Consider the following 26,253-nt stretch of genomic DNA (forward strand, 5'->3'; position numbering starts at 1 on the left):
ATTGTCTCCTTCTTATTCTTGTTAATGAATATTTTCCTTATAGAAATGTAGGTGTCAATCTTTAAATGAATATTTCCATCCTGAAGTGAAAATCAAAAATTTCCATTTAACATTTCTGGAACAAATAATTTTCAAGGATGCCAGACTAACCTATGCTACAATTTCTTTCATGCTTGTTTTCAGCTGGAACACTTTGCTGCACTTGACCTGAACTTGCAGTTCTTGACAGTCTATCTGAAATGGCTTTTTCCCAGAAAATACACTGCTCATAAAAATTTCTCATCCAGCTGAACCCAGGATTTTAGTCTCATCTGGTTGGTTACTGATTTGTAAACTGGCCATCAGCCTGTAGTCTGGTAGCCAAGTTGCCAAATTGTTCTTTATTTCTGCTGAATGAACTTTTAGGAACTCCAGTGAGTAAGCAGGGCCCTGTTCCATTAGGCAGCACACATCCATGTAAAGCCAAGCTCACCCATACTGCAAAGAGCATGTTTCTACCAGGTAATGAAATCAGCTGGAACAAAAAGGTATTTGAGGGTTACAAATAAACTAGAAGCTTCTGCTGAAAAGATAATTGAGAGAGCATGTGCCTTGTCCAACGGCATAGAAAGCAACCAGAGCCTAAGGGTGAGAGACTGGGCAGTAACATGAGCTACATTTGGATGCTGACTTGGGATTTTGTTCAAGGATAACAGGCAGTAAGTGCCGGGGAGCTGCTGTGCAGCCCTCCAGCAGGAATCTCCTAACTGACTTCAAGGTGGTTATTATTCTCCTCAACTTCTTCACCAAAAACTTAGTGCTGGTTATAGAAAAGACTGGATGTCAAAATGCAGCGAATTAAATGACTTAAACTTTTACAGTTTCTTTTCTGTTGTGTGCCTGATGCAGAAAATAAGAGTGGGTATTGGTGGTCATGATGAGGAATTTCCAAGTGGATTTTTTTTTGACAGGTTCAAGGGTTGGAAAGTTTGGGCATTGGACAGCCCAGCTGCTCCCTCAGGCCAGCCACACTGCACTTGCAGGCAGTGCAAGCAGCAGGGACCCAGGCAGCTCACCTGGGCTGCCCAAGGGGCTGGGGGAAACTCCCCTCTCACCCTCTGAGATGCCACCAAGCCCAGTCGTGTTGCGACAAAAACTTAGTTTTTTCTGATGGAATAGACATCCGTGAGAAGTGTTCCCCGGGGGCACCGTTGGCCTCAGGCAGGTCGGTGGGGAAGGCCCGCGGGAAGGAGGGAGCGGACGGGACTGTGCTGGAGGCTGTGGGGGGAGAGCGCTGGAAGTGCCTCAGCTGCACCACTCTCCTCACCTGCCTGCAGTGGATCCCTGCCTGGCCTCCTCCAGCCACAGCTCTGGAGCAGGGAGAGGGGCCTGGCATGACTCTCCATGTGCTGGGGGACACAGGCCCAGCCAGGCCGGGGAGGGATTGTCCTGCTCTGCTTTGCGCTGGGGCACCCTCACCTGTGTGAAGTTTTGGGTGCCACAATGTAAGAAAGACATTAAACTATTAGAGAGTGTCCAAAGGAAGGCAGAAGGATGGTGAAGGGCCTTGAGGGGAAGCCGTGTGAGGAGCAGCTGAGGACACTTGGTCTGTTCAGCTGGAGGAGACTGAGGGCAGACATCGCAGTCACAGCTTCTCCTGAGGGCAGCAGCAGGGGCAGGCACTGAGCTCTGCTCTCTGGGACCAGGGACAGGACCGGGAATGGCTGGAGCTGGGTCAGGGGAGGGTCAGACTGGATATCAGGAAAGGTTCTTCCCCCAGAGGGTGTTGGACACTGAACAGGCTTCCAGGGAAGGCCATGGCCACAAGGCTGCCAGAGCTCCAGGAGCGTTTGGACAGTGCTCTCAGGGATGCACAGGGATTGTAGGGGTTTATGCAGGGCCAGGAGTTGGACTCAATGATCCTTGTGGGTGCCTTCTAGCCCAGCATATTCTGTGATTCTCTGATTCTGCTAGCCATGAGTAGGGGGATGTTCCCCTTCCCCAGCCCTGCTTGGTGGGCACTGGAGAGGCAGCCCTGGGCATTGCAGTCCCTCATGGGCACATGGATTGTCCTCCAAAGACAGGGACCCCCCACTGTACAGCGAGGACAAGACTCCTGGGACAAGGCCTTCCACTAAGGGAGGTATCAGAGGTTGCAACATGGATCTGGGCTTTGAGGAAGCCGAGATTACCACGGCATGTCCTCCTCTGCCCTGCTGTGCTGTCGGTTTCCCCCCAGGCACTATGTGAGAAAGTGAGCATGGATTTAATTGCTGTGGTGGCACAGCATCCAGATGTTTTGAATATTTCTGTAGATTCCTTGTTGCTTGTGATGTGGTTAAGGCCGCTGGCAGCAAGGTGGGGAAAATTTAATTTTGTGTCAGAGGAGAGAAAGTGATAACCCACTGTGATAGATTGGTGCCTGCTTCTTGCTGGGGCCACCACTGCTGCCAGCAGTGCTGGGTGGGAGGGTGAGGGCTAGAGACCCAGGGACCCCAGAGAACCCTTGGTGAGGGGGACACAGCCTGGGGCAGGCACAGCAGCTTGGTGGTGAAGGCTGCTGGGCTCAGGCCTTGGCAGGGGGCTCAAGGTGCACATGAGCAGCCAGCAAGGGGTTCTGCCCTGCTCTGCTTCACCTCATCACAGCCATAGCTCTGGAATACAGATCTCACACAAAATCGGATGCAATTTTCCTGGGGGATCCTGGGTGAAGTGCTGGGGCTAAATGTTGCCTCTCTGGCTTCACTCCCAGCTGGACACAGCCAGTACAGCCCTTCACTTGTGGTCCCTGGCAGCCCACACCCAGCCCACAGTCCCAGCCCACAGTCCCAGCCCCATGCACTGGGGTTACTGACTCCAGTTGGGCCCCTCAAGAATGAAGTCCCAGCCCTGATGTTCAGCTGCTGGTAACTGGAGCTCCTGTGAAGTCCTGCTGTGCTGTGGACAGATAGGTAGTGGGATCAGGCATGCAGGACATGTCTTAGCACTAACCAGCATTAAAAACTGACTGCATGAAACAAAATGAGGCTGCTGTTAGAAATATTTTTCGCATCTACTTGTGGAGGATTATACATTGTGCTTTTCTTTGTCTGGACAGGACATCCCAAGACAGCTGAGACTGAAGCAATTCTTCCAGATGAGGATGTTGCTTTGGACAGGCACTGCCTCCACCTGCCTGAATATGAACCATCACTTATTGCTCTCAATCTGCCTGGTAAGTGCCAAGCACTGATCTTAGCTGGGCTCTCATGCTGATGATGGCTGCTGAGCTGGTGCTTTTCCATGCAATGTTGGTAACGGAAGTTGCAGTTCCCACCTGAGGTCAGGTGTTTAATGTCCATCTGGTTTCAGTCATGCTGTGCCAGTTTATCACACTGAGTTACATACCCCTGCTTCCTGGGAAGGTCCTTTGGGAAACAACACGCCATCACTGGCAGAAGCAGAAGTAGGTGCAGTGTGCAGCTGTAACTTTCAGGAAGCTCTTTCTCCTTATATCTTTGTCTCCTTGATGGAATGAACAGCCCCTGAGCATCCTTTTTTCCCTTCCTAAAGTTGGGAGATCATCTCTGCCTCTGTGGCTGTAGCAATCCCACTGAGTTCCTCACCTTATCAGCTGAACTGGCTCCCTGAAAGTGAGTCCATATAGGAGGTGGGATTTTGTTTTCTTTGGTTTTAAAAAAGAAAAATGTTTGTGCATTTTATATATAGGCTAAGGGCCCACACAAGGAAAAAGTTTCTAATTGTTCCTGATGCAATGTGTTTGGCAGTGAGAAAAAAATGTGGGTGGGGAATACAACATCTACTGCAATTATCCTTCTTGCATCCTTGTAGGGGGAGGGAAGAGAATGAAAGCAATTTGTCTTTGGCAGGCATTTGTGCTTTTCTGAAGGGCTCTGAAGTTGTTGACTATCAATGCAAGAAAAGATCTGCACACCTAGTGTCATACTTGTGTAAAGATGTAAAAAGAATGAAAGCATCTTGCAAAGTTAAATTAAATAAATTGATAACTCCTCACATGATGTTAAAAGACAAAATTGAACCCCCAAAATCCCCTCAGTATCTCTCTTGGACTTTACCAGGCAGCAAAGGACCAGAAAGGTTTGGGGTGAGGGGAAATGTCTTGGAGCAATCAGGGACATTAGGAAAGTACCTGCTGCCTCTGTGAATAGAGTAACACCCACCTATCTTGCAACACTCATCAGCTTTCCCCAGCTCATCTTCAGTGAGGCTGTGAAGATCAAAATACTGGTGTGAGCTGGCAAGTGAATATCCTGGGGATTTCAGAGCCTGGGAATTTCAGCAATCTTGTGTGGAGGTGGTTACTCCTGTGGCCAACTCCTCATCAAAGATGAGAGGGTGCTGGAAGTGTGTGTCACACTGCCAAGGAAGCAGCCAGGAGACTATGCTGTGTTTTGGATAATCAGATATAACATGTACTGAAGTGAACTTTCTCTCCAGTGGATTTTTATCTTGGAAAAGATGAGGCTTCTCTCTAAAGCCTACACACAGGGTGGTCTTGATACAGGAGGCCACCAGTGGCAGAGAACAGTTTTGTTTGAAGATACATGGTGCTCCCAGATGAATAAAGTGGCAGCACCAGTGAACGACAGCAGGGTCTGGCTCTGGGAGTTTGGGCATCCTGTGCGAACCATGGAAGTGCTGCTTGTCTTCCATGTTCCTCTACCTTGCTCTCGTTCCTCTGCCCAGCCTTCAACCCCCCCAGCAAAGGAGTTTCAGGCTCTCTTGAAACGGGACTGTTGGGTCACCCTCAGATGGCTGCACAGAGCAGTTGGGGAGGTCAGAATTGCAAGGCAGAAATTAAGTGGTGAAGGCTGCAGCTGAAAGCCTCAGAGAGCTGCTGTGCACATGAGTCCTTCTGAAGCACAGATAGCAGGACAGCCACCCCGTTTGACAGTATGCAAAGACTGTGCTGTGCCCCAGGAATTCAGTTTACCAGCCTGGATTGCTCAAAAGTGAAAATAGTTGTGGGTATGTTGGGTTGGGTTAGATGTCAGAAGGCAAAAAGGGAATAGTAGCATGGAGCACCATGGGAAGCAGATGGCCATGGAGAGCTGGTCCAAGTGAGATCCAGCTGGGCTGTGGTTTCCCACTCCTTTCCCCACTTTGGGATGATTTTTCCCCACTATCCATCTTACAGCATCACTGCTGCTTTTGTGGTTGGGTGGTGAGCAAGACCAGGGAGCTGAAAACCAGCCTCTTCCTTCTGTGCAGGTTATTTTCACCAGGTCAGTGTGTGTGGCAGCTGCCAAAGTGCTGGTGCTGGCACCAGCAGGGGTGTGGGAGTATGTAGGAGGACCTGGGTATACCAGACTAACATCTGAGGCTGCAGAGAGAGACTCCTTATTGCCTCTTAGGCTGAAGCAGGTTGTGTTGGCTGCTCCCAAGGATGTGTAACAGGAGCAGAAAGAACTGGGGAGCTGGTTCTTTACTATGTTTTTATCCTTTTCCCCCTTGTTACTCTCAGGTGGACCTGTGTGTTCCTCTGCTTTCTGCAGGTGCTCCTGGAAGCAGTATGTTGTCTCCTGCTGCTTTCTAACAACTACTCATGATTGCCCCTGGGCTGACACCTCTTCTTTCCCACACAGGCACATTCATTCCTGTAACTGGATTTACCAATATGTCCGCAGTTTGGTTACACTGTCTATTTTCAAAGAGGCAAAAGGCAGCTGACACACTCAGAGACAGTTTCTGTATCCATGGCCTGTGATTTTTATTCAATTTTGCCTTGTTGCAGCATCTGTAAGATTTAAATTACAAGCAAATTGTTTGCCTGATTGGTCACATTATTACCACAGCTCTTAGTCTGGTGGAGGACAGGAGCAGATGTTACCTCTGAGATGTCCCCAGTCTTGGCAAAGCTGGGCTTAGGGAGATACTCAGTTATAGCACAAAGCCTGTGAATTTTTCATGTGACTTCCTAGGGATGCTGGCAACACTGCGGTGAAACAGGAGATCAAAAGAGCAAAAGACAACAGGACATTTATTTTGTGGATTGGAAATTGCTCACTCATTGGATACAGACCACATGTGGCTGCAATCCACAGGAGGCATCTGTCTTACATAAAAAGAATCAAGGTGGAAGAAGTAGAACTGAACTAAATGCTTGTTTTCTGATTAGGACTGCTTAAATGGCTCTTGAAGAGGTGAATGAATTGATTTTCCCCTTTGCTTTTCTGGCAGTAAGCCTTGGGCTCTAACGAGCTCATTACAAATAGCCTTGTGCCCATCACTAACAGGTGAAGAAGAGCAGAATTTCTCATCCTTCCCCTCTGCAGCAGCAGCTACAGATGTCCAGCAAAGCCTCACAACACTTCTTTTTTTCCCCAAAAATTACTTCCCAACCCAAGACACAAGGCTTGGTTGACATTTTGTGGAGGAAGGATGAAAAAGGACAGAGCTGAAACACTTCCCTCTTTTGTAAACAAAAGCTGGGAGAAAAACAGTTGTTTTGAATTTAAAGAAAATGTTTTCATTTGGAAAATGAATAATTTCCTGAAAGAGTTACAGCTGAATGAAAAATATTTCCTTCTTTGTGAAATTCTCTCGAATAACCATTTACCCTTTCACAATTGCCTCTCACACCTGTTGCCATATTCTGTTGCTGGCTTTTCAGCAGAGACTGAGTATCTCTCCCTCTGCCCCTTCCCATGCAAAATCCATGGGTTTTGCTGACTTCAATGAAAACTGTAAGTTTATCAGTCCTTTAGCATGTTGGACCATAGGTTCCTAAGTCTTGAGATGGACTTGGCTTGTTTTTTTTAAGTGGGTCCTTTGCTTTGTGAATTTAAGTGGGTCCCTTGCCTTTTGAAATTATTTCTGTTGAAACTCTTCCAATTGGGAAATAGATGACTTGACAGCCCTGGACCCTTGTGAGGCCTTAGGTCTGAGGCTGATTTTCTGCTGTCTGTTCATCTGTGTTGGGATTTGATGGATGTCAGCACTGAATACAGGTCTCTGCAAAGTACCATCAAAACAGATTGTTGTGTTTTTCACTCCAGGGAGGGAATTGACCTGGTTGAGAAGGTCGCTGTGAGGGTTAAGTTTTATTTTTGTAGTAAACCCTCAATTATAATTAAAAATATCCTGGGTAGGATATTTTTTGTTGACATTGCTCAGATCTCTATGTTGCACAGATTATATACAGCCCTAATTTCCACTGGCTTTAGCAGAGCAAAGGTGTTACTTCATGCATGGAATTGTTACTGTGGGATGGCAGGTCTCTCTGGCCCATTTTCCTCATGTTCTATAAGGCTGAGGAAATTTCAGTGGTGGATCTGATTATGTGAATTAACTTGGTGAAGTCCTGGCCATGTGAAATTTGTCTGCCCAATAATTATTCTTGCTTGCTGATTCCACAGAAATTTTAGGAGTGATATGGAATGTGAGTCAGGGAGGAAGAATCTCTGAGGCAGCATGTTCCAAAGAGCATTCACCAACACTAAGAATTTTGAAAAGAAATTAAAACACAGGCAGCCTCTTTTGCTGGTGTGTTTGCTACTGAATTTGCAGGCAATTCCCAAGTGGAGAGAGAATGTCCAACCCTAGCTGAAGGGTTGGAAGAAGCGTGAATGTTGGGTTACCTGGGCTCTCATGGGACATGAAAGACACCTCCCTTTCCCCATTCTGTTTCATATCAGCCAGTTCCCAAGAGACTGATGTGCCCTCTGGAGCCTTTCCTGTGGGAAAGGGTTGGTCAGCACCCCAAGAAACAAATGGGAATGTGTCCTGCAGCTCTCTGGGCCAGGAGAAGCCACTAAGGAACTTTGGTTCCTCCCTTGCTTACCTAGCTGGAATAAAATAGTAAGAATTGCACTGATTGCAGTCAGTAAGGATCTCCACAAGTGGGAATACCATGTTTTACAGAGGTTAGAGAAGCGAAGCACAATGAAAGCTAACAGTTGGAAGCAGAATTAAGATGAGTTAAATGGAAAGAAAGGGATATGTTTTAATGCAGCAGATGACTAACCTTTGGTACAGGGGAAGTGGATTCCTCATTCTGCAGGGCTTTAAATAGAGGGCTGCTCAGATCCTGCAAGCACACATTGGCCAAGGGAAAATTACTGACCTTGGCCCTTCCCTTGTTGAACACTCCTAGCTTTCCTTGTCATGATCATCCAAACTGACTCTTTGCTTGCCTCAGCTTTCATGCCACCCCTTCTTCTTTTCCTCACTTTCTTCTGACAGGTCATGCACTCACATCTTTCCAGAGCCTACTGGAAACAATACCTGCTTTGTTTGATCTGTCTTCAGTTCCTTCCCTTAACCTTGTCAAACACCAGGAAGGGTTGACTTGGAAACTTTGTCCATTTAGCAAAACTTGGCTTCAAGTCAACAACCCCAGGCTAACAGTGTTTATCAGGCAGTAGGAGATCAATTCTAATTCCTGAACAGTTATCATTCTTCCTGTTGTGGCTGTTCTCCAGCACTTTGAGATGCTGGGAAACTTTATGCAGAGGTGTTTGCAGGAGGCAGAGAGACTGATGTGTCCCTGCAGGTTTCACAACTGATCATATCAGCCATAATGACCTCTACTCTCTTATGGAAGGAGGCTGTGTTTTCCCTTTTTACCCCTAAATGTTGCTTGTAGTTTGTGACAGCCAGCTCAGAGCAGTCATACAAAGAGAGTCTGCTTGGTTTTAAACTGGTATCTCAACCTGGTTCCTGTGCTGACACTGAGGCTGGTGGAGAAGCACGCGCTTGCTTTGTTGACAAATGGACTACGCTGAAGTGAACAGGTGTACTGCTCCAGTTCTCTGTAGCAATTGCCAGATTATTTCTGTCCTATTTGTACTTTTATCCTACCCCAGTCTGCCAAGAATCACAAGAAACAGGTGTCCTGCAAAGTGACAACCTAAGCCTTACCCTTCAGTGGACATCTAGCCAGGGGTGGAGACACAGTCAGTAATAGACAGGTTGCCTGAGTTATGATGACTAACCCTGGAAGATGGTCATTAAGCACTGTTAGTGGTGTCCTTTTGAGGACAATGAGGGCTGTTACAGTAGAAGTACAACAGCACTGCCACAGGGGAGGAGGAAAAAAGCTGTTTCATTAACTGGTGACATTGGCACTGCTGAACCCAGCTCAGGCTGAGCTGGTTGCTGAGCATCTGCATCCCATTCCCCTTTTTTCAAGGGAACAAGGGAAGAAAGAGTAGACTGGAGGGATGAAGGGGAAAGACAGGCTCTTGCCCTCTTTTTCTGTCCTGGCTTCAAAATTACATAAAACTTTACAGTTGATTGGGGAAAACAGGTAGGGACACCTAGAATGAGAAACTGATGTGATTTTGTTCACCATTGGCACAGTCCTGTCTTACATTTCATAAGACAAAATGGAGTTCTGGCTGCTCTGGCATTGATTTCTTAGCACCTCATGTCCTTGCTTATTTTGGAAGTGGGTCCTGGGAAGCTCATCCTCACCTGGCTCTCTATTGGGCTCTTAGGAGCTGCTCGGGGAGGGTGGGGGTGAAATCTTGAACCAGGCTGCAAACCTTGCCTTCCTCCCTCCACTGCCTCCCCATTGCTGGGTGTGGCAGGATGGCACTGTGCAATGGGGCATTTCTTCTGAAGCAGCTCATGAAGTTACACCTCTATCCCGTCCGGTGGATAATTTAGCTCAGCTTCCAGTTCTGCATCGTGAGAAGACTGCAGCAGAACTGAGCAAGGTATGCATGGGGTGAACCCAATGTAACCAGCAAATCCCTTGGTGGATGGGAGTCCAGTATGGACAGACCTGATATGTGGTAATTCCACCTATTCCTGTGCTGTTGGAATACTTGCACTGACAGACCAACTTTTCTTTCAGGTGATTAATGAAGCACATTTGGTTTTGGACTTCATGCTGTGGTAGTACATCTTTTCTCTCCTCACATCTTTCCTAAGTGGCTCTTTCTGCGTTGCTTGGAAGCTGCTTGGGTTTCAAACTGAGGTCAGCATGTTCTTGTTTGCTTGTGCCTCAGAGGTGGCGTCACATCAGGGAGAAGTGAAAACCTTTCTCCTACATAATTAATGAGGCTGCTGTTAGCAGCCTCTCTAAGTCCTCAAAGTGTGTGGACAGCCACTGAGGTCTTCTTTGACACTCTTGCAAAATCTCTCCTGGTCAGTGCCAGGGAGCTAGATGGAGGAGCTATGCACCACCATGCTTGTGGCAGCTGTAGTCTGCAAACACCTCTGCACTGTCCATGCTCCCTGTGCTGGTGTTGGCCTGGGAGCTTTCCTTTTCAGCTCAGTCAGTTTTGAAAATGGGAAGGAAGATATACTGGACATGTACTGCTGTACCTCTTCTGTCCCAGAACCTCCAAAGGATGTTCTCTCAACCCAAGACTAGTTCTTGAGCTGAGACTAATCCTCACTGGAGCGATAGCCAAAACCACTGAGAACTTCCTCCACTATGCCTTCAACCTGCAGCTATTTGCTATTGTTCAGAGTGCAAAAGAAAGCTGTGCCAAGGTGTAGGATACACCTATTTCCTCTTCTAAAATTAAAGGAAAATGGCCTTAAGGGACTGAAATATGGAGGAACACACCTTGCTTCCTTCTTGCTTGATGTCTTGGCTCAGAAAGGGGTTTGCTTATTGCTTACTCTTTGATTTTGTGTTTTAAAAACACCAGTGAAAGGAAACAATAAATAAACAAATATTGAGCAAGGAGCAGCTGAGTGCTCCTAGCTCACACATCAGCCAGATTGTCATGGTTCATCCTGAGCTGTAGATGGGATTCAAACATTTTAACCTGCCATGAAGACATGGATCTGTTGAATGAGACAAGAGGAGGGCCACAAAGATGATCAGAGGGCTGGAGTATCTCTCCTAAGAGGACAGAATGAGAGAGTGAGGTTGTTCAGCTTGAAGGAGGCTTCAGGGAGTCCTTAAAAAGGCTTGATGTATCTGAAGGAAGCCTACATTAAAGTTGAAGAAGGACTTTTTATAAGGGCATAGAGGTGTGATAGGACAAGATGGAATTACTTTAAGTGGAAGGAGCATAAGTTTTTATTAGATATTAGGAAGAAATTCTCCCCTGTGAGGCTGGAGAGTGCCTGGCACAGGTTGCCCAGAGAAGCTGTGGCTGCCCCATCCCTGGCAGCATCCAAGGCCAGGCTGGACAGAGCTCGGAGCAACCTGGGATAGTGGAAGGTGTTCCTATCAATGGCAGGGGGGGAATGAGATGAGCTTTAAGGTCCCTTCCAACCAAAACTATTCTGTGATTCTTTGAGTTGCTCCCACCAGAGAGCACTGGCTGTGAGCTGTGTGTCGCAGGATGTGTTTGTTTGCTGTGGCATTTGGTGGCACCTCTGCAGCAGGGATGTGTGGGGTTGTTTGTTTGCTGTGGCATTTGGTGGCACCTCTGGAGCAGGGATGTGTTTGTTTGTTTGCTGTGGCATTTGGTGGCACCTCTCTGGAGCAGAGATGTGTTTGTTTGCTGTGGCATTTGGTGGCACCTCTCTGGAGCAGGGATGTGTTTGTTTGCTGTGGTATTTGGTGGCACCTCTGAAGCAGGGATGTGTTTGTTTGTTTGCTGTGGTATTTGGTGACACCTCTGGAGCAGGGATGTTCAGAAACCCTCCAGAGGCCACATGCTGTCAAGAGCAGCAGGAATCCCTCCCTGCAGGAGACAGGGATAGCGGGGAGCAGTTTGTGCCACCTCATCTTGCTCTCCCCTCACCTCCTGGTTAGGGATGACCACTTGAAAATACAATACTGCTATGCTGGAAGAAGGGGCTGGTTTTCTAGATTGGTTTGCAATGATGAATATTTTCCAAAATCTCTTTCTCTCACAGTCTTTGATCTGGCCTGTTAAGCAGACTGAAAAAGATGCATCAGTTATCACAGAAACGAATTTTTTTCTTTTTTTCTTCTACTTCCACTGAAGTGAAGGAAGGAGAACCAGGTACACGCATCCAGTCATTAGAAGAGTACTTGGCTCATCTCTCAGGAGAGACAGCAAAGTAAATATTTCAAGGGACAGCCTTAACTTTTCCCAGCAATACTTCCCAGGGAAGATCAAGGCACTGCTCATACGTGTTTGGGCAGGGGGAGCCTGCAGGTTTCATTTCCTGACTGAAAACAGCTGCTATGTGCTATACTCCTAGCACTCTTACCACAGCTCTTAAAAAGAAATAACCTTGTAGCAATGATTGAACCAACAAATTTGGCATTCCTGCTTTTATATTAAATTTTTTTATTGAGATGATGTAATTACAAGCATTTTAAAAATTATTTGCAACTCACTGGCCCTGAGAATAGGCTTGTTTTTGTTTTGTTACATTCATTTGATTCAGTCCCTTAGCCCCACACCTTAAAAAAACAAAAGCCATCATCAATAAAAACACTATAATTTTATTTTTTTTAAAAAAGACCTCAGTCTCTGGATTCGCGTACAGTTGCAGTCTGACAAAAAAGATCTGGAGAATGCATATGTGGAGTTTGAAATCTGGGGAAGATGGCAGCAACTTAGTGTTCACAGAAAGGGCCCCAGTAGTGTTCTCTGGATGGAGAGGCAGTCAACAGATTTCAAACTTCAATCAAAAAAATACTCTGCTGTGGAACTGCAGCATGTCCTACCTGGCTGGCCTGTAGCTTGTTGAGGCTTGTAGCAAGCTGATGACAATGAAGGTCCCACTTAACTTTTGCTTAACCACTTAACCACTCAGAACCTCAGCAGGGTGCTGAGGTTGGCAAGGATCTCTGGAGGTCATCTGGTCAAACCCCCACTGGTCAGGCAGGGCCAGCCAGGCCCAGTTGCCCAGGATCACGTCCAGGTGACTTTTGTGTGTCTCCAAGGATTAAATGCTTTCTCCCTTTCCCCACTTGCTCTGATAGCAAAAGCAAAAAGTTTGGCTGTTTTGCTGCTGGCAAATTCTACACTGGGAAATCAGAAACTGGGGAGGGGGGGAAGGCAGGTGTCAGTGTTGGTGGAAAGACAATGTTACCTTTGCTAGCCCTGGCAGGCAGCAACGCATTCCTACATGATGTTAATGCTGTCTTTGCACTCCCATGGATCTGCCAGTGGATGTGGGAATCTCCCTCCTGCAGCTGCTCTAGCCTGCCACTACTTTTTTATTTTTAGTCATAAACTCACTTCAAGACCCCAAGAGCAGTTCAAATCCTGCAGTTCCCACAACAGGCCCCAAGGCCCTGCCGCTCCAGTGGCAGCTCCATTGCCACCCACACTATTCCCTTTGATACCAGGAGACCTGGCAGGTGACAGGAACAGCCTCTGTGGGACTGGCCTGTTCCAAGTCAAAGGCTACTTTCATTCCAACTAGCATCAGCCTTGGGAGAATTCCTTCTCTGTGGTTGTGATGGCATTGTCTTAAGATGTCCTTTATGTGTGAACTGGGAAGAGTTTCCAACAGCCACAAACATTTTTTTCCTCTCTGACTTAGATTCTGCAAGTGAAAGTGATTGCATTTCTTTGTAAAGGTGAACATTTCCACTATAAAGCTTCCCTATAGGACAACACATGTGATTCTCCTGTCTTACTCAGTGCTGAGGATGGACTTAGTTTGAAAGATAATGGTGAGGAAATGGGTGGATTGTTTCTGGTTCTCTGTATTTTGCAGTGAGCACCTTGGCCATGACAAAAAGCTGACTCATCAGAGTACTTCATACAGAAAGTCCCTATTGGTTTTTTTTTTGCCCTTCACCATCTTGTAACAGCAGGTGAAAGAAAATAATGCAGTTGTCTAGACCACAGCAGTAAAGAGGATGAATCATCCTCTGGAAAAACTTGGTTTCTTTCTACCACTGGACACCCAAGGATCCAGCTAGAGCCTTTCTTTACATTGGTACTTCTGATCACACTCCATCTGTCAAGTTCACCACTTCACTCCAAGTCCTGAGACCTGGCTGCAACTTGGGAGTCCTTGAGCAATGTGACTCCTCGGGCCCTTGGTCTCAAGGGACCTTAGGTTTCAGGTCTGTGACTACTGAAGTCACACAATGTCTCCCAGTCTCATTCCTCATGAGCTCCAAGGACTTCAGAGTCAAGACAGAGACAGGTGACACATTGCTGAAAAACACTCCCCTTCCATTGTTTTGAGGCAAAACAGATCAAGTACGTGGTGTGCTGGGACTTGTAACCTACTGACTGTGATTTTATAAAAAAATGTGGCTGGGAAAAGCTCAGGGAGAAATGTACACCCCATCATTCCTCATCAGATACTGTCTCAGAAAAATATCTTCTTGTTGTATGATGCTTATCTACACCGTTAACAAAGCTGTTCCTTCTATGACCTGTGACTCAGTATTAAGTCTTTGGTGAGATTGGCCTATCTCTGTTTAAACACAGGGGACACTGTTCATTGCCGAGTGCCATTTTTCCTGGATAGATTAACCCTGTTGTTAAATACGTGGAAAGATCAAATGCCGTGTTGGTTTAATAGCTGATAAAAGCTCTATCATGGGAATGTACCTTGTTTTTTGGTTGAAATGGATTAGATTAGCCTTTTGATTTTTTTCCAGATCTAGTTTCTTTCATGTTTCCATTAAAGAGGCTTTCTGCTCTTAATGCACTGCTGTGGACGTGCTTTCTTTCAGGCACCATGTGACTCCTGCAGTTTCCCTATACACCTTTTCCCCCTGTAGGCATCATTTCTCCTGCTAGATCTTCCTTCCATTCAAAGGACCACTGCTGATGGATCACTGGACACCACAGACATTCCTGTCCTGGTGGTCCAAGCAGTGAAATGAAAAAGGCCAGCAGTTTCTCTTGTTTGGGCATCAAGGACTGCTGAGCTTTCTGTGACCAAACTAGACATAGCTCTTTGCCTCATGCCAAGCACCCCCAGTGCAGCAAATCAAATGGAGGCACCTTGCAACCAGAACAAAACCCCAAACCAAGAAAGCAACATGGCTGTAGGGTTTGTTTTTTTCTTGTCTTAAAATCATGTTAAAAACAGGCAAGCTGGGACAAGCTTCCTTGATGGCAGAGCTGTAGGATGGGGGAGGGCAGTGGGAGGCATGAAAAAAGCAAATCCCAAAACAAAGCCAAAATCAATTATAAGATAAGTATAGCTATTTGGTCTCTAGTTCTCTAACATCAGCTTTTAGAGTGGTGAATCATCTACCTCTCCAGCAGCACAAAATGATCCTGGAGAGGCTTCTGAGTAATACAAACCATGTGATGAGTCCCTTTGCTTTCTCCCTATGATGTAATGAACAGTCCTTCACCTTTCACCCTAAAATTGCTAGCAGGTATGAGAAACACCCTTTCCTTCTGTAATTACAGATGCTTCAGTTTTCCCTCTTTATAGAAAACTCTGAAATGAAATTCACAATTCTGCACTGTGAATATACTGGGGGGATATATATATATACATATATATATATATATATACATATACTTATATATATATATACATATATATATATATATATATGGAACTTTTGAATGTATATACACACATATATATGTATTTGTCCCCACCCTACCTTCCCCCGGCTCCATCCTATCACTTCTTTCCTGGAAGGAGGGAAAATATTAACTGATAGTCACTTGCAGAGGTTTGTCAGATTTATTTTTCTCCTCTCCGGAGCACTTAGGTGATTGGTTTTGGTCCATATTCCAGGAGTTAACAGCCACTCGGAGTACTCTTTGTGAGCCCAAGCTATGCTGGCATGACAGCCCAGCCTCTATATGAAAGGTGTCTCCTCTTCATTTGACAGATATGTGTGAGAAATTCTTTTGATAGCTTCAACACATTTCCCAGTGGCAGCACATATAAATTGATCCAAGCAAACTGGAAGCCTTGAGCAAATCCCTTCTGTGTTGCTATTGTTTATGCGGTGTTGTGTCATGAGACTTGCACAGAAAATAAGAGCACTCTATTTCCATAGGAAAGCCTTCCAAAAACAAAAAACCAAAAAAGAAGAAGCATAATCTGATGTCTTGTCCTATGTGAGATAAGGAAAGTCAAACTGCATGTTTATTAGGGAAAAAAAATGACAAAAAAACCCCAAAACTGAAACAAACCAAAAAGAAAGAAAAAACTCGAGACACTTCGTAGGAACAGTGAAGTAGTGCATAAGTCCAGGCTTTTTCCCCTTTGCCTTCCTGCCAGCACCACTTCTGCCTGTTAGTTTGTTTTGTTAAGGTGCTTCAGGTCCTGCGTGGTCTTCAAGCTAAGCGGCGACCTCAAGTACTGCTCCTGTGTTCTTGCTTCCCCTCCCAAACCGTGCCGACCGTCGGGCAGATGTTTCTCCCCTGGACCCACAGAGGTGGTGCACCTGTTTCCTTCAGCACTCATCTTCTTGGTATATTTGTTCATCCAGTTCCTGGGATTCAAGGTGCTCGAGGCGGTCTGTCCGGCCACTCATGATCTCGTCTGGGGTCTTCATGAACCTGCAAAACAGAGAAACAAGTGCATTTCTCAGGGGGCTCAGCTCTTATCTTCATCAAGTTGAGACCCCTGAGCTCTACAGCTCCCAGGACAATCTCTGTTGTATCCTCCCAAAGCCTTAATATTTCCCAGCTTTTCCCCAGGTGTCTTCCCTCCTCCATGCCTTGAAAGGAAACAAAAAAATCACCAGCATTTACCCCACCTTTTTGAAAGCCCATATCTGAACTAAACCCCATAGTTTTTTCCAAAGAATGGTATTTATTTCTTCTCCCTCATATTGTTTGCTGTTGTCATGTCAGATGACAGCTTGGCCCAAGTACACTCGTGTGGTGTCTGGTGACAGAGACATGAAAGGTGTTTATGATTAGCATATTTCAAAGCACAAGCCCTTGCAAGGTGTGGGGAGGCAGAGGGCTACTGGTTTGTGCAGGCCTTCATGTAGGTGAGTGAGAAGAACATGAAACACCAAAGGAACAGAGGGGGAAAAAGCCAAGGTCCAAGTCAGAACAAGTTCCAGGGAATGGAAAAAGCCCTGAAGGAAAAAGGTTTAGGGCTAGGTAAGCAAAGACAGTCTCTTCCTGTGTGCTTGTAGCAAGTGTGACTGCGGTGAGGTAACATTCTCTGTAATGAATGCCACGTCTCCCAGCACCAGCGTCTCAAGACAGTAAGTCTGCAGGGTGCTGGAGACAGAAACTGCCTCTGGGGAGGCACGGCAGCCGCAGGAAATGAGACAGGACATCCACCAGCCTGCAGTTTAAGTCTGCAGACTTGGTTTTTGCCAGGATGCTTTTGTGTATTGCTGCGCAGAGGTAGCACAAAAAGGCCCTGCTTTTTATTTTCAACTTAATGGTGTAGGAAGAGAGTGGCACAGGAAGGATGAAGCCCTGGTTTCAACACAAATCAAGTTTCCCAAGGCCCAAGCACTTCTGGAAAAATTAGGATGAAAGATGCTTATGCTGGAAGTGGTACAAAATTTCCCAGTCTCTCATTAACAATGTTCTGGTTAATATGCAGTGGTATGAAATGTGTTACTTGTAAGAGCTGATTTTATTTCAGGTTGATGATATACTCAGTATCCTTGCCCCAGTGAAAACAAAAACAGCCAACAGGAGCCTCGTTACTATCACTGACTCAGAATGCTCACTGCTAGAGCCTCTCAGCAAACACACAGCATAGCCTGGAACTAACCTTTGGCCATCCCTTCTAATTTTGGAAATCATGTGCATATATGCATTTCAGGGGGGGAAAAAGGGCTATGACTCACTGCTGTGTCACTGCTGGAAAAATGCTGCTGCTTCAAATGGTGTTACGGTGGTGAAAAACTGGTATGCAGGAGGGGTGAATCAGTGCCTGGCTACACACTGAAAATGCACCAAAGCCCATGGCCAGATTGTGCCCTGATTTAAACCCTGTGACTCTCTTGTTGACTGTGCATGACAATGAAATCAAAACAGAGTGGTCCTCCTTTCCATGTGGGGCATGGGCTGATGTGAGCTGCACTGCAGGACTCTGGGTATTCCTTCTGGTCTGTGCTTTAAGCCACATCAAGGAAACCATAGTATAGGTATTTGCAATAGTATTTGATTACAATAAAAAACAAACAAACAAACAAAAAACAACCCAACCCAGAACTCCATGAAAATTAAGAAATACTATCTGTGACCTATTTTGTTGCAGAAGATACCCAGCCAACCTATCAGAAATCCTTTTCTGACTCCATCTTACTTAAAGCTCCATACAGATATCTGCAGATGACAACTGCCTGCACGTTAAAGTCACATTTCGTATTATTTCTGTGCTTGCGATGAACAGCCAAGAAAGGCACATTAATGACTTGATTTTTTGCAGCTGCTCTTTTTCTCTTCAGATATAAATAGGTCTAAGAAAACAACATCAAAAAGTTTTTATTGGGAATTGTGCAAAGAAATGTTTTGCTGGGTTTTTTCCCCAGTTTCCAAAGGAAATGAAGTTTATATAGCTCATGTTTTATGCTCTCTGGTGACCTTTGAATCTGTTGGTCAATTTGGCCAAGTCTGACAGAGGAACTGAGGTCTCCAAGGGCATTAAGTTACAACAGTTTTGAGAAAATAAGCAGCCTGGTCGAAGAGATGGACTCCTGTTTTGTGTATGCCCCCACTGAAGGGAAGGCTTCAAGAGAAGCACATTCACTGTTCAGCATCAGGAATTCCCCCAGATCAATGCAGTCTTCACACAAGGCCACAGAGATACAGGTACCTTTGGTACTGATGGAACAACCTTGTTTTGACTTTCCACCAGAAAAAAAAAGTTACTATTGAGCACTTGATTTTGCCCATGACTGCTTCTTTCCTTCACTCTCCTTCCCACGTCTATGTTTCCTTCTAAGAGCTGACATAAGTCATTCCACAGAACCCTTTTCAGCTGAAGATAGTTTGAGTGCTAATGCTGTTCTGTCAGCTATTTAAGAAAACAAATTCTAATATTGCCTTCCTATTGTTATCATTTCCAAGCACACTGCTAGATCCAGGCCACTGACAGCAAAGCAGTCTTTTGCCTGAGTTCAGTGCTCTGAGGGTCAGATTTGCTGGTGTTGTCTGAAGAGAACTGGAGTGCTCTCACTCTGTGCCATGTGCAGACGTACAAGTAGCTCCCTGCTTTAATGCTGTCTCAGGCTCTATTTCCTAAATTCTTGGTTGTATCATCCAACCCGATGTGTTGGGTTTTATGAACAGCTCTTGCTGCTCCCCTTCTTCCTTGAAGGCAGCACCAAAGACATGGTCATCAAGTGCTTCTCTTCTGTGATGCCCTTGAGGAGATGCCTGATCCCTGCTCAGCTTTCACTGTTTCACTGTTTGAAAGTAGTTTGGAGAAGGTCTTCCAGCAGTTTGGCTGAATAATTTTTCTAAGGTCTTAAACAGTTGCACAGCCTGCATGAAGCAGTGAAAAGACTTCTGTTGTCTCCACCAATCATTGAGATAGGCCTGTGTTTATTGTAAATTGGTGTGGCTGCCTTGAAAGCTGGGTAGCACTGCTCTAAACAGCTTTTACAAATGTATGGCCTGTGTTATAACTGTGGCAATGAAGTATCCCACGCACAATTCCATCCTCCATCCTCAAAAACTAATTGTCCATCGAAAGAAATGGCAAAGAAAGAATATTACCTGAACAAAAGCCTTTGTCCTGGCTCCTTCCGGATAATATTTAGTTTGTAGTAGTGGCGTAGGGCTCTGGACATTTTCTCATAAGTCATATTTGTTCTGTTCTGTTTATTTCAAAAGAAAAAAGGAAAAAAAGTGGTGAGACAATTCATTAAAACCTTACAAAGCCCCAAAATGAGTTGCAGAACTATCACAGCTACCTAAAGTAACCAAGACAGTTCAAGAAATTACGTGAAAGAAATTTTTTGCTGTTTGCAGGCCTGTTCTGCCCCCACAGCCCTCATCACCCAAGTTTTGTGGGTCTCTTTTCACTCAGGACAATTTAAGCAAGGAGCCTAACAAAAATTCCAAGCAAGGGTTTTCTACAGTTGGAACACAGATAACAAAGGACTTAATTAACTACAAGCGGAGACATTAGGTGGAGGGAGATGCTTATGCCAAGTGGGATGTGACAGGCTTGTTCTTAATGAAAACACCTTTTGTAAAAGCCTGGGAGTAGTGGCTTATAGGCTGAATCTGTCAGCAATCCCTGCTCGGAGCACTGTTTCTCTGGGATTCCCCTGCATTAACTAGTTAATGCTCATAGAGCACTGTGGGGACTTGACAGCCTGTTTCTTCTCTTGTTACACAGGTGTAAATCAAGAAGCCAGGTGTGTTGTACATCTGCTTCTGTGACAGTTCCTCCCCTTCATTCTGGCAGCCGTTGACCCCCAAAGGCCATGGCCAGAGCACTGAGGTATACTGAAGTGTGAGATGGTTCAGATGGACCTTCCTAAGCCCCCAAAGGAGACAGCCCTGCTGAAGGTAAGTGTCACAAGGCAGAAGTGATGGGCACTGGCAGAGCCGTACTTGGGCAGCCCCCAAATTAGTGACTTGAAAGAGCAGGATCAGCCCCTTAGGTTATGTCTACATGAAGAGCATTTTCCTGGTCCAAGGAGCCCTGTCTGGCAGAGACTCCCAGCAGAGACACAACTCTGCTGGCAAAGCTGTGTGCCTGAGTGTAAAGCAGCCGCCTCGCCATGGGCAAAAAATGCCAAACCAGTAGAAGCATGTTTTCGTTCTGGGAGCCTCCATGTCAGGAGTTTGGCTTCATCAAAGGAGACTGACCCATCTGCCTAAAATGCCCGGTAAGAGCAGACCCCCTCTGCTTGCCCTGACTACCGTAACTCTGCTAAGGGAAGCCACATCAAGAGCTCCTGTGGCAATGAAACACAACCAGGGAGAGTTTTCCCTGCAAAATCTAGACTCCTCATTGGGAACCTCCCTGAAATACTATGTGTACTTCCATTTCTTATATGCTAAAAAGCCACTGTGTTGCCCAAGTGGCCAATGATCTGAAGGAGTTTCAGTTTTAGACAGCCAGCATGTGACATGATGGCGTGGCCCAATTATTAACATGTGGGTTAGGTAAGCTGGTAAATTTCATAAAATTTCCATTCCATAGCTTGTATCTCCAGCATGTTCAGAACCATGCAGATGACAGCACAACCCTCCAGTGTGTCAGCTACTCCTCCCAGTTTTGTGTTGTCCGAGAATCTGTCCCATAATCCAGGTCATTAACAGACATACAGTACTGCCCCAGAATCAATCTCCGTAGTGAAATGACTAGTGACTGGATTTTGTGCCATCTTTTCAGCCCAGCAGACCAGCCAGTTTTCAATCTACCTCATTGTATTCTTGTCTATGTCATACTTAATTAGTCCATCTTTGAACCTTTAATGAGACAGTCTCAAAAGCCATTCTAAAATCAAGATAAGCTACGTCCACCATTCTCCCTGAATCCATTGAACTTCATTTTGTTGTAGATGAATATCACAGTGGTCAAGCATGATTTCCCTTTTGTAAATCCATGCCAACTATTCATACATTCATATGAAGATACTTACAAACATGTACAGAAATATCTATACATAACTCAGCCCCAAACTGTAAAAATCAGTAATGACTTTCCAGAAAACAAAGCAGGAACTACCCTCTTGGAAGGAAATACATAATCCTGCAACATTTGGTGTCTGCCACAGGGCAGCGTGTGGGATCTGGGAGCTGCTGCAGACAACACAGGAACTCAGAAAGCTCCTGCTCTGTAGTATAGAGCCCCTTATAAACTACATCTCATCAGAATATCCTCAGCATCAGGTTTCGAGAAGAAATAAGATGCCTTGAGAGAGAAGGACTGTTAATTCTTGCACTCCTTGTAATTTTATAATTACATTTATTTATAACTAAAGGCCTTTAAACCAAACCAACAAGTTCTCTACATGAAGAATACATTTTAGTGCTTCAGGATGGATGCTTTGTATTTCTAATGTATGCAGAATAAAAGATTACAGCTTTCCAGCAGTAATTTATATGCCATCCTTTCTTCTTTCCCCCTGTTTATAACTGAGTCCTGTGATGCTACAAGAAGTGAAGTGCCACAGGAAGAAAATTGCATTGCTTCCTTACCTTGTGGTTTCCCCACAGACGGGCCAGCCCATTGGGATCCACTATCCGAAATATTTTGGATTCCTTATCTTCCCATCGGATGAAATTTTCGTACCGGCTGTCAGAAAGCAGCTGATAAACATAATCCCAAAGCAACCTACAGTCTGTGAAGAGAGAAACAAGAAAATAATTACTTTTCCTTTTTTTCCTTGGGATTAATTCTGGAAACTTTTTGGGTGGATGTGTAGTGAAAGGACAGTTGCAATCAGGGCTGAAACAGCTGCTGCAACCTGAAATGAAAATGGCTTGGCTGGTATCGAGTAATGTTTGCAAAATGGAGTGGAATATACAGCCTCTTCTGGTGCATCCCAGTTCTCCTGACACTGACAGAGCATCTCCACCTCATCAAAAGCTGTGTGATGTGACCTGCTGGTCTTAGTTGTATCTTTATGGTTGTACTGAAGCACATAAAGCTCACACTGTTGGTCCTGATGCTGTTGCTGCCTGTTTTAGTGGACAAATCATGAATCCTGCAACCTCTCTCCTAGCTTGAAGCTGCCCCTTTCTGTGCTAACATGTGAGTCTAATGCATGGGCAATATTACAGCTTTCTTTTGTAGACTCCATGTGATAGAAAACTGACAGCTTGTCTCCCATATTCCATTTGATTTTTTGTTTTACTTTTTAAGGTTCCTGAAAAGAAACACCTAAGTATTATAATTACTTGAGTGCTATTGAGAGATTAAATACTTTCTATTTGGATAATTGAATTCAAATTTCCTCTTGGCAAACACTCCTTAGGTCGCTAATTAAAGGTCTAAAAGACACTTAAGTCTTAGTGTTTTTCAGCTTCATGGCAGTCTCTTGAGACAGAGGAAACCAAGAACTGAGCTGCTCCTCCTTCCTGTTTGTAATGTGTGTGTGCAGCACAGAATAACTGGGAATATGGAATGTGAATTGTACAGAGCTGGGGGTGCTGCTGCTGTCAGAAACAACAGGGTTTTCACAGCTCAGCTATCAGATTTCTAAGGTGGCTGTGGGGTTGCATTTTCCTTTAAAGCTATACCAGCCTCTGAGAAATGGCTTGTTAGAGTTGTTCAAGGGCTGCCAACCAAAGACATCAAGCTTCTAAGTGCTAAAATGGATTCTCATCAGCCTTTTTATTCCTGTCTGTCTGTCTGGGGCTGGCACGTGTTACAATGGGGATAGTTGCATAGGAATATAAAATACTTTTTGAGAAAGGATATGAATAACACATTTAGTGAGCACACCTGAAATTGATAGAGATTTTAAAGTTATTTTCCCACTTTCAAACTGCAAAGAGTATCTCTGACACCAGTCTCTAAATACCACTATCTCTAAAACCAGAGCTTAGTTTGCCAGTGCCCTTGCTTAAGTCTCTCCCTGCCAGTCCTACAGAAAATAAAACAGTTGGTTTTGAAGAGATGACATCTGGCAAAAATTGTGGGTTCCCATTCTAGCTGAAACCTACCCTGATGGTCACCTCATCCATGACATCTGCAACAAGAGGAATGTGAAAGGCAAAATACAAGATGTTTTGGTTGGAAAAACCTTCTTTTCATTAACATTTTTCACAGAAAAACATTTTCCACAGAAAAATGTCCATCTCCATTGGAGACTTTTCTAGGTTTTAGTTTAAAAAATGAAACCTGGGCAAGTTTCCCTGGAGGGAAACTGAGTGAGAGGTCCAAAAACTAAAGTTGAAAGCTACCACTTGAATTTCTGTCATCCCCTCTCTCATAACACAAAACATAACTATTATATTGCCTTTGTGTCAATGTTTTTGCGCACACACACGCACACACACACACACGCACACACGATAAAAACTTCTTTTCTGGACTTCATTTATGATTCAAGACAAGGGAGATTATATTGCTGTTCTGGTTCGTGGCTTTTAACACTGTGGGAGATTTTCAGATAAAAGGTTAGTTAGGCCCCACTTAAATAGTTCTTTGACATATGTGCAATTAATTCCAGAACTCTTTCAATGCAAGAAATTTATAGAAAATGTCTTTTTTAGTGCAAGAATCCTTGGGGTCAGCTGGAGGGATGGTGCTTCTGCAGAGGCCAGTCAATGTCAGGCTCTGTCATATTGCTGAATGTTCAACCCAGGGCAGACAACCTTCAATTACAGCACCTTATAGCTCATATTTACAGTTCTGCAGAGATATGATTTACATTCCTCTTTATTTTCACCTCATTATTTTAAATAGGCAAGGTTATTTTTAATCTCTCTCTCTCAAATTCAGACACACACCCTGGGCCCCCTTCTGAACAAAACCAAAGAAACACACCAAAAAATGAACCTGAGATGTCTAGGTGGAAACAAAGAGAGCTTCAGATGCTAAGAAGAGCTAGTATTCAAGTGCAGATTTGGTGTTTTTTATTGTTCACTTAGTTTTTAGGATGGATTCAGGCTAAGCTTGAATATAAATACACCTCAAATGAGAAGAACTCAGACCTGCGTCTTGAGATCTTCACAAGAAAAATCTTAAGTGATCAAGGGCCCCATCCCATATTCTCAATTGACTGAGCTGCTCAGACTTGCAGAGGTATTTAGGAGGCTGGTGGAATTTGAAAAAACCTCAACCACCCAAGCATCTGAGGCTGTTTGCTTCAACAATAAAACCGAAAATCCTTGAAGACTCTGCGTGGTTCCTACAACCACTTAAAAACTTGATTTCAAACCGTATGGCTGTCTATCAGCAAATTTAGATATATGACTAAGTTGCAGCAATTTAATGAGTATCAGGGCAACTGTGGTAACTGTGTCTCAAGCCACTGCAAATAGGACATAAAAAGCATTAAACATCATAGAAAAGATTCAGGCTCACTGCATTTCTTCTCCCCAGAGCTGAGCTGAGAGCTCCGAGCACACAGTTGGCTGTCTAGAAGCACCTGATGCTTTGGAACACACTTTAGTTACGTACAAGCTCAGCCTGCACAGGTTCTGAAGCAGCTTGTGTTCCTTCTAGTTTCACCTGGGACACCTTTAGGAATTTGAGAACAGGCACTCAAAGGCTTTTTGTTTGTTTTTAACCACAAATGGCTGCCCAATAGATCTTTCTCTACAGATTGCACAGTAAAAAAATATGAGGTCCTGGAGGGTTCTCCCTGACTGACAGAGGATCAACAATTAAATAATCTACCAGTAGAGACCATCTTTAATAGGACATTAGAGACAATGAGTTGAGGCTACCTGGTAACTCTTAGAGACTGTAATGAACTTGGATTATAGTTAAGCCCATTTGCAAGACTGTGAAATTGGTCAAAACCCACGAGACAATGCTAGAAAACGCTTTTAAAAGGACCTTCTCTGCTAGAAAAAGAGGCATCTCCACAAAGGCTGCTGGAGATGATGGACAATCTGCTCAGGCACAGGATGGAATTCCTGGGGCTGCCCTGTGCTGGGCCAGCAGTTGGACTTTAATGATCCTTGTGGGTGACTTCCAATTCAGGATGCTCTATGATTCTATGAAAGTTGCATTCCCCAGGAAGGTCAAAAGTGTGATGTATATTTTTAGGAAGGACAGAGGAAATGGAGAGAAGGATTTGTACGTGGATGTTTGTTTTGTAAATGTCAATCACTTGTATGAGGAAATCTGGATGGTAGAAATGTCTCCATGAAGACTCAGTCTCTTCCTTGGCTGTCAGAAGGCCTCCAAAGGCACAAGGGACTCTCCACAGTGAGTAATAGCAAGAAAACACATGGATGTTGTTGAGGCCAAGCAAGTTTAAAAGCGTGGGAGATTCAATCGGAGAACTGAGTCAGGACTGGTACATAAATTGCTTGGGCATGCTGTGATTTCCTGTCTTTTGGCTAAAATAAGCTTACTTAGAAAGCAACTATGCCTCCCTAGCACAGGGAAACATCATTTCCCCCTAGCACACGCACACTTCTTTATAAAAGTGAACTCAGAATGTTGAACTGTACAGTCTGCAGCTACAGAGATTCAGCTGTGGATCGAGCTGGGACTGAGAGGCTTTAAGGAGATGTAGCTGGAGTGGGAAGGTGGCAAATGGCCCAGCAAGGTGGAAAGGGCTCCTAAACACTGGCACTTTCATGCCTACCATTTTCTCAACTGTAATACTAAGCAAGTCTGAACTATCTAATTAGCTGGGAATTAGGGCAAACTGCAGCTTCAAATGGAGAAGTATGGCTACAACTTTCCTCCTGCAGCTAATTCTTCTAGAGGGACTTTTATAGTTATTCACAAGGTGATAAGGTGTAGAGTACTTAGCTGGTTCTCAAATTGTCTGCCATAAGCACTGCCCTACACGTGCAAGAGCCAGCAGTTTCTCACTCCTGCTAATAAAAACCATGTTATTATTAA

The 26,253-nt window shown here is 44.8% G+C and overlaps 1 protein-coding gene and 1 long non-coding RNA gene across 5 annotated transcripts in view; one reads left to right on the forward strand and one right to left on the reverse strand.

The window, feature by feature from the left end:
* LOC130266536 (uncharacterized) overlaps positions 1–26,253 on the forward strand; it is a 44,888-nt gene that overhangs the window by 13,931 nt on the left and 4,704 nt on the right. The window contains exons 2-3 of the long non-coding RNA XR_008842914.1: positions 3,077–3,193; positions 20,104–20,276. This is a non-coding gene — a long non-coding RNA (uncharacterized LOC130266536). The remainder of the gene's footprint in view (positions 1–3,076; positions 3,194–20,103; positions 20,277–26,253) is intronic.
* Positions 12,150–26,253, reverse strand: part of ETV6 (ETS variant transcription factor 6) — a 126,830-nt gene continuing 112,726 nt past the window's right edge. For all 4 annotated transcript variants that reach the window (XM_056515783.1, XM_056515774.1, XM_056515778.1 and 1 more), the window contains 3 exons: positions 21,918–22,060; positions 19,476–19,576; positions 12,150–16,337 (listed from right to left, as the gene is read on the reverse strand). In XM_056515783.1, the coding sequence (XP_056371758.1) occupies positions 16,232–16,337; positions 19,476–19,576; positions 21,918–22,060 (350 nt within the window). In that variant the 3' untranslated portion in view covers positions 12,150–16,231. The remainder of the gene's footprint in view (positions 16,338–19,475; positions 19,577–21,917; positions 22,061–26,253) is intronic.

The sequence above is a fragment of the Oenanthe melanoleuca genome, chromosome 1A (genome assembly GCF_029582105.1).
Source record: "Oenanthe melanoleuca isolate GR-GAL-2019-014 chromosome 1A, OMel1.0, whole genome shotgun sequence".
Classification (NCBI taxonomy): Eukaryota; Metazoa; Chordata; class Aves; order Passeriformes; family Muscicapidae; genus Oenanthe; species Oenanthe melanoleuca.